Raw genomic sequence first — 8,136 nt, 5'->3', positions numbered from 1 at the left:
ACTATATTACCACGTACTAAACTAGTTAAAACATAATATTCTTACGAGAATTTTAATACTAAAAAACATGTATCGTGTCTAATCTTCTCAAAAATAGTACGTGATAGATTTGTCAATTCTCAAGAGAATTAAATGAGTATGTGAATCTTTATATATATATTGATTCGGTCTTAACAATCAAAGACTTAAATTTTAAAAAAATTAATACTATTATTTTATCTTATCATTATGTACACTAATCATGAAGACTCAAGGCCTAAATACGTGTGATATCAAAATTCAAAGTGAATTACTAGACTTACATGAATATTAGACTTAAATATTCAATTTATTTTTACAAAAGACAAAAGTAAACAATCAATAGAAGTTCGTGGATGATTCTAACACTAGTAACAAATGGGAAAAAAAAAGAAATAACTAATGGTAACATAATGATCATTGATTCTTTTAAAAAAAATTAAAGAATTAAACGAAAGTTGTAATTGGTAAACATGATTACTAAAACTAGTGCTTATACGAATGCATTACACAAGTTACAACACTATCAATATATTTACATGATTACACCTATCTTGGATAAACAAAAACCTATGATTGTAAACAAAATTTTATTTATTAAACGACTTTAATTTCAAGGTGAGTTACCAAGTGATTATTCGATTTGGTTCCTACTAATAAAATGGATCCTTTCAATAGGGTAAATTATTAACTGAATTCTTTCTTAGAGTGTGTTTGGTTTAGAAGTGGAAAAATAATAAATAAATTTCAGATGAATGAATATGTATAAAATTAGAGTTTATTAGTATTTTTGTCCATAATAATATAATGAGAATATACATTTTTAAAATTATATTAATTTTATCTTAATAATATAGATTATAGTAGAAAAGATTTATAAAATTAAATTACTTTTACAAAAAAAATCAGAGACAAAGGTCCTGTCAACTAAAAAGATCAAGATCATCATAGATTAAAAAAATTAAATAATAAATTTTTTAGTTATTATTTTCATATAAAAGAGTTTAATTTTTTATTAATAATTAATTTAACATCTATTGTCTAAAACTTGAAAAAATTTAATGTGTATATTTTTATATTTTGATTATGTGTTAAGTCTGTTGCACAAATAAAAATAATTAGTTTTTATACTTATAAAATTAACTCAAAATTAATTATTTTTTTTGAAACAATTAAATCTTAATTCTAATTTTTAATCACAATAGTAGTATTCTCTCCAAATTATATATAAAATAATATTTAAAGAAAGAGAAGTAAAAATATAGATTAGAAAGATAAACGATAAACAAAAACTTAAAACTAAATTAAAAAACTAAAAAAAATATGCATATAATAATAATAGCATCAATATATTTTTTATATGAATAATATTGATGGATATTTTTAATTATTTTATTTTATTAATTTCATTTTTTGTAGAATAAAAAGATGAAGAGAGAAAAAATTTGAGAGAAAGATAAAGAAGAAGAAGGAGAGATGAAGTTTGTTAATTTTGGAGAAAAAAATATTTTAATTGTAATGAAAGTATATCTCGTGACTTATTTTGGTTCGTCAAATTAGTAATATAAAATATAAATTATAAGTTATATATAGAGTAGGAAGGATAGAGAGAAATAGAGGAGAGAGATAGATGAGAAGATAGAGGAATAAAATTTATTATTTTAAAATAAAAATATTTCATCTCAATTTTAATGATTATTATGTGATATATTTTAGTTGTCAAATTAATAATATAATATAGTTATATTTCAATTTTAATTTTAATTTTAATTGTAATTGTAATTAGAGAATGTCATATTGTACATTTTTATTGTCAAATTTATAATTAATCATTGGTAATAATATATACGAGAGATAGAGTGGGTAAAGAAACCAGGGAGATAGCAAAAGAGTCAAAAAGAGGAAAAAAAAACTTTTTAATTTTAACAAAAATGATTTGATTTTAATTATAATAAAAAATTATGTATACCATATTTTAATTATGCAAGCCGCACCGCCGCAACGTTGCTCTGCCACCTGTGATCCGCCACTGCTCCACTCCCCGTTTCGCCGTTTCTGCTTCGGCTTCGGCTTCTGCTTCTGCTTCTTTTTCTGTTTTCGATTCTGCTTCTGCATATGCATCTGGATCTGTTTCTTCTTTTACATTTGGATTTGTTTCTTCTTCTACTTCTGCATCTGTTTTTGCTTCTATTTTGTTTCTGCTTTGCTTCAACTTTTGATTATGTTTTTTATTCTGATTTTAATTTGTTATTTTTCTGATTTTATTGTTGTTGTGTGTTAATTTTGTTGTTAAATTTGATGTTGTTAATTTCTGTATTTGAATAATCTTGAATCTGATTATTGAGATTTGGTGGGAGTAAGGGTGGTGGTGGTGGTTCTACTTCTGGTGAATTTTGGGAGAAGAATGGAGAAGGGTATTTTCATTCGAAGAACAATTTTAAAATTAAGTTAAACCTTTGGGATCATTTTGTAGCAAGAAAAAGGCCGAAAACAATAAATTTTCAGCCTTTACATTAAAGATCAAAATTGTATTTAACTTTAATTTTTTCTTTTCAACCAGTACTCGGCTTAAATTAGAGTTGATTCCATGTAAAAGTGAGAGATCACAATACTCAGCTTTAGAAAGCAGGGGAAGCAAAGCATCTTCCATGCCTTTGAAGATGGACAAATGGCGTGGCACAGCACCAAAGTAACCCACTTATATTAAAGACTACGGTACATCTTTGAATATAGAAATACCTTCTTAGTAGGGTGAAAAATTTTAATATAAAAAAACCATGAATTTTTTTTGTTTGACTGGATACACAAAATAAGATTCGATTTTCTAATATTTACTTAGACATTTACTTAAACGAACAAATGAATTAATTATTAGACCATTTACTTAAAGGAACAAGTGAATTAATTATTAGACCAGTTCAAATTAATTAAAAAAAACCATGGATATATATGTCCAAAAATGGCACTGATTGTGTTTTTGACGCATATATGGAAGCAACCAATTTGCTCGAGGCAAAAAACTCTTTTCAATGGAGACAAAAAGCACGGGTCAACAATATTGGAGTAAACAAATTTTCCGCTTCCAACGAAATTACTATTTTTACTTTTATTCAAAAAATTGTCTTTGACTTTTTTGATATAAAACTCTCATTCTAAAAACTTAAATTGATAATTAGAGATAATATAAATAATTATATCTCTAATAAATGACAATTAATTAGTATAGAGTACAGTTCAAAAATACTTGTTAGCTTGTTGTTGGCTAAACTCCTGTTAGTTATCTAGCGAAATTACTCTAATAATCTTAGAGGACACAAAAAGATAACTTATTATGTAAACAGACAAATTTGTTTTTGAGAAAGAAATTTAGTTAATTTCTAGTTTTTTTTTTTATTGATTTTAAGTTTCTTATTCTATCAAGTAAAACCTCAACCAACAACTAATCTCTAACCCTATCTAAGTTCACCTTTCGATTGATAAGAGACTAAACATGAAACATGTTACATACATGCTGCTCTTAAGGACAGAATCTGGTACGTGATATTTAAACAACCCAAACAACTATACCAGTTCTGCTGAAGGACTCAAATTAAATTATTGAAATAAAATACTTCAACTAATTAAGGTAGAAGATATAGGTCTATATTTATTTTAAAGCGATATTGATCTTTTATTTAGATCAGACAAAAAAGTAATTTTCTAGTTAGAGCAACAAATCAATAATTAAATCCCTCCTACACAAATTCCCCGGGATTATTGATTTCATATTCAAATTTGGATATGAAAGTGAAAATTCTCATCAACCAACTAACCTGGGCTATATTCATTTTAAATTCTAATGTAAACACATATTAATTATTCATGATGGTGAAGCCAGCCTATAAACAAAACCTGCATCATTTGATTATATAACAAAATGAGACAATACCACTTATACTAATGCATTTTTTTAACTCAAACCAAGTACACAAATCAATTGAATCCAATGCCTGTATCTAGACACAATTGAATTGGCACAACATTTTCTATGCTACATATAGAAATCATGTATAGAACATATAGCACATGATCAAGCAACTAATCTGAAACTAAACTAAAGCATGGGGATAAACATAAAGAGACAACAGCAATGTTGGCAAATTGTTCCTTACAAACAAAGCAATTTGCTTTGCGATCAAGTTAACAAAGGAACAATGGAGATAGAATTTAAACCATAGAGTCAATTAATTACTAGATGGAGGTGGGGAAGTCATGATTAATAATAATACCCACAATTGAAGTGACATACTAATAATAAAAACAGCGGAATCTACCCAACTAGTCAAGAAAGCATATGGGTATGATCCATTGATAATCCTAAATTAAATTACACAAACAATTACATAAATTGCAGTAGTAAGTTCTGAAGCACCTTCAAGAAGTGATGCTAGTTTAGCATCTCCAAAGCGAGATGGACACGAGGTCTTTTCGCTGCCAGCATAGAACAAGAGAGGAATGATTTCGATCAACTTGAAATCCCCGCACGGGCGCACGCTGCACCAGACATTCTGCTTGAGCTTCTGTGAAGTTACTGAATGTGAATGATGAGAATCCTGATTGAGCAAAGAGGTTCCTCCAATGAGGTAGCTTTTCTTGTGAATGATAATGGTGGTGACCCACGATTACTTTTCTAATAGATGGTTGGATGAAGTGCTTCTCAATCTTTTGGAGGACATCTAGGTTCACATTCACAGCATCAAGCGACTCGAGCAAGGCTGAGTAATATTGAAGAACATGGACTACCTTGGTTGGAAGAGGCACATCGTTTCGGTCGCAATTCCTGCCCAAAGTAACCACCACTTTTGGACTAAGCTGCTTGACAAAGTGAAGGACCGATGGAACCAGCGATGGATGATGAGTGAAACAAGAAAGTGGCATATTTACAGCAACTGCCTCGTTATCGAAGAATTGACCAGCCAGGGGAAAGGACGGAGAGCTCAATGATTCGATGTTCAAGATATGGAGCTCAAATGATAAGTTAATGTCTTTTGCATATTGACTTAAATTCTCTCTTGTAAAACTGAGCTCAACCTCATCGCAGGTTGAGGGCGATACCACGGCAGTAACTCTAAGAGAAGATGCACCGCTATTTCTCAAGGCAAGCTCTTGCATAAAAGAAGACCACTGCACTCCAAACCCAATATCGAAGTCAATAATGTGAATTCGATCGAACCTTTCTACAGCTTCGATGAGGGCTTGATTAGAAGTGAAGTTTGCAAACTGGAGAACCGGTGATATCTCTGAAAATGATTTATAAGCTCCAACTTTGAATATGAAACTGATAGGTGAGAAAGCCGTTAAATTGGAGATGTTTGAATGGGGCAGTAGTTGCAATGCCTCCTTCATGTAGAGAGCAGCCCTTTGAAAAGGCTTGCCGATCGGGGAGAGCTGGTGATTGAGCCGCGCCAATATCCCTTGCGCAAGAACCGGATTACCAGCTTCTATCAGCTCAGCAGTCTTGTAAAGCTGGTCAAACATAGCCTGCTGAAGCTGGTTGCTCGCCTCGTCTCCGGCAGAACTCACCTTCTGCTGCTGACTATGATGAGGAAACAAAGGAAGCTGGGCCTGCTGCTGCCTCCTAGCAAATTGCTCCTGCCCCGAATCCAAAAGGGGTAATCTCGGCACCTGATAATTGTGACCGACGGTTGCATCCGAAAGAGGGCGCTTTGCTGGTTGCTGAGAGTAAACAACATGTTGCTCTTGCATTTGGGGGTATGTCAATGGCACAAAGAATGAAGGATTCTCTGAAAACTGAACTTGATTATGATTCATCATAAACTGAGGGTTGATAACCTGAGGCTTCTCATCCACAATTCCAAACACAGGCTGCTGAGAGCCAAACACACCTGCAGCTGGAGATGTGGAGGCTAACATAGGATTGTTACCGGATGAAAACATGGGTTCAGCAACCCCACCGGTCTTTGCAATGTGACCATCCGTATTCTCGGCCCCAAGGAATGGGAAAGCAGGATAATTCCCTGGCACAGAAGGGTCCATAATCAAGCCTCCTTGATCCACAACACCAAACCCTCCCGAACTGAAATCAACATTGTGAGAGCCAGTTTGCAAGAGCTTGGTCAAACCAGCAGAAGGGTCCTCAACATCACCCATGATTAACCTCAGAATGGACTGATCTTGACCCTCCCAGTCATCCATCATTCTTGTACCGCCACATTTCTCCATGGATCCTTCTGGAGGAGGAGGAGGGTTCTCTGAGGTTAGTGCTGCAGCAGAAGCTGAGCAGCCACCACCACCACCACCACCAGCACTACCTTTGCTTGTGCTGTTGTTGCTGCTACCAAGAGAAGAGGACATTGTGCAGGAGGATGAAGGAGGGCTTTGGCTTCTTCTTGAGTCAAGAACAGATGTGGGCTCAGTGCAGCCCACATAGCCTTTGTTCTCTTCTTCTTCTTCTTCTTCCCGTCTCCTCCACTTTTCTTCTTCTTCTTGTGGTGGTGGTGGTGGCTGATGGATACTATGATTATTAACAAGTTGCTGTTGATGCTGAAGCAGTGAGAACAGATCTGTCGCAGAACAATAAGAAGAAGAGAAATCCAACACTCCCTTCCCTTGAAATTCCTCAGAAGGAAAGGGCATCGCCTTCATTTAAGAAAGCTACCAACAACAACAACAGCACCAACAAGAACCCACACAACCACCCACACAAAAGACTCCAGCTTTTTTCAAAGTTTGAACCTTTTGCCTCCACAACCACACCCAGAAAAGAGAACGCAGCAATGGGGCTTGATTTTACAAATCCACAACCAAGGCTTAGAAATTAAGCTGATTTCGAAGCTGAGACATACAGGGAAAAAAATGAGTTATCTTTTTTGGATTTGAAAAAGAAAGCTCTAAATTTTTTGTGGGATGTTCCCAAATTGTTGATGTAAACAATAAAACAAACACATGGTGTTCAAAACAAAATTATATTTAAAAATCAAAAGAAAGAAAAACAAAAATGAAAAACATGGGCACCTCTAAAGCTTGTTGTTTTGTTGTTGTTGTTGTTGTTGATTGTCTGGGTTGTTATTGAGCTCCAAACAGTTCCAGTGATGGGTGAAAGCCATGAATGTGATTCTATTCTCCTTTTCTTTTTTGTGTGTGGCAAACACTCTTTGTTGTTGCTTGTGTTTTTCTGGGATGGGATGCGTGCAGCGTATAAGAGTGGTAAAGTGCTCTCTCTCTCTCTCTCTCTCTCTCTCTCTCTTCACACTGTTTCTACTTTTTTTTCTTTTTTTTTTCTTGGGATATATATAATAAAATGTTTGTAATATTATTTAATTTTTGTTTTTATTTTCTAATTTGTGTAAGCTTGTCTGCATACGTAGTTTTCCCCTCTGCCTGGTAGGGTTGCTTGCTGTCACTCTCAATGCATTTTCCACACTCTCAGATGTGGCGCGTGTGGTTCAAATCCCATTATTCTATCTCGTTCCTTCAACCTAGCCCGATTTTCAAGGGTTACTCATTAGGACATTACCTTAACTAGTTCGGTTTTAGTTACATTTTACTAATCCAATTCAACTCAATACATTTTTTATTGAGTAAATGGTTAAAAAAATTGAGGGCCCTAATTTTGCTGGTTGGTCTAATTAGTCTCTTAAATTATTTTCACTTATTTGTGGTTTATAACTTGGAAGTTTTTGTTTTTTTTTTTTTGTTCTTTTATTACTCGTACCATATTTATCTATTATTTATTCTTTTGTCTATTTTTTTATAGTTTCTACTTTATTGAAGTTTGGGATTAATAAAATTGTGTTTAATAAAAATATAGATGATATCTGTATGAGTAGTTTGAGTTAATTTGTATGTAGGTAAATTTTATATGTCTTATTTGGTGAGGTTTTGAAATGTATTTAGTGTGGGTGAAAAAATTGTAATTTGTGGTTAGTGGGTGATGAGATAAATGGCAAAAGAGATTGACTATAAATTAAAGATATTTATTCTCCTATTTAAGTCGAGATCTATACAATTGATCCAAAAAAATATTTATTGAATGGATGAGATAGACACAAAAACCTTATTTTATAGCATAATAGAATTATCTTTAAATATTAAGGAACATTAGTAACAACAACAACA

The 8,136-nt window shown here is 32.8% G+C and overlaps 1 protein-coding gene across 1 annotated transcript; it reads right to left on the bottom strand.

Moving 5' to 3' along the window:
* Positions 1-4,125: 4,125 nt before the first annotated feature.
* Positions 4,126-7,269, bottom strand: LOC107475473 (scarecrow-like protein 6). The gene is made up of 2 exons (XM_016095114.3): positions 7,033-7,269; positions 4,126-6,852 (listed from the first exon to the last, which is right to left on the bottom strand). Exon 2 carries the CDS (start codon positions 6,661-6,663, stop codon positions 4,450-4,452), a length of 2,214 nt encoding a protein of 737 aa, XP_015950600.1. The 5' UTR covers positions 6,664-6,852; positions 7,033-7,269; the 3' UTR covers positions 4,126-4,449.
* Between the last annotated feature and the right edge of the window lie 867 nt (positions 7,270-8,136).

This window comes from Arachis duranensis, chromosome 2 (genome assembly GCF_000817695.3).
Source record: "Arachis duranensis cultivar V14167 chromosome 2, aradu.V14167.gnm2.J7QH, whole genome shotgun sequence".
NCBI classification, from domain to species: domain Eukaryota; kingdom Viridiplantae; phylum Streptophyta; class Magnoliopsida; order Fabales; family Fabaceae; genus Arachis; species Arachis duranensis.
This window is presented reverse-complemented; position numbering and strand designations above follow the sequence as displayed.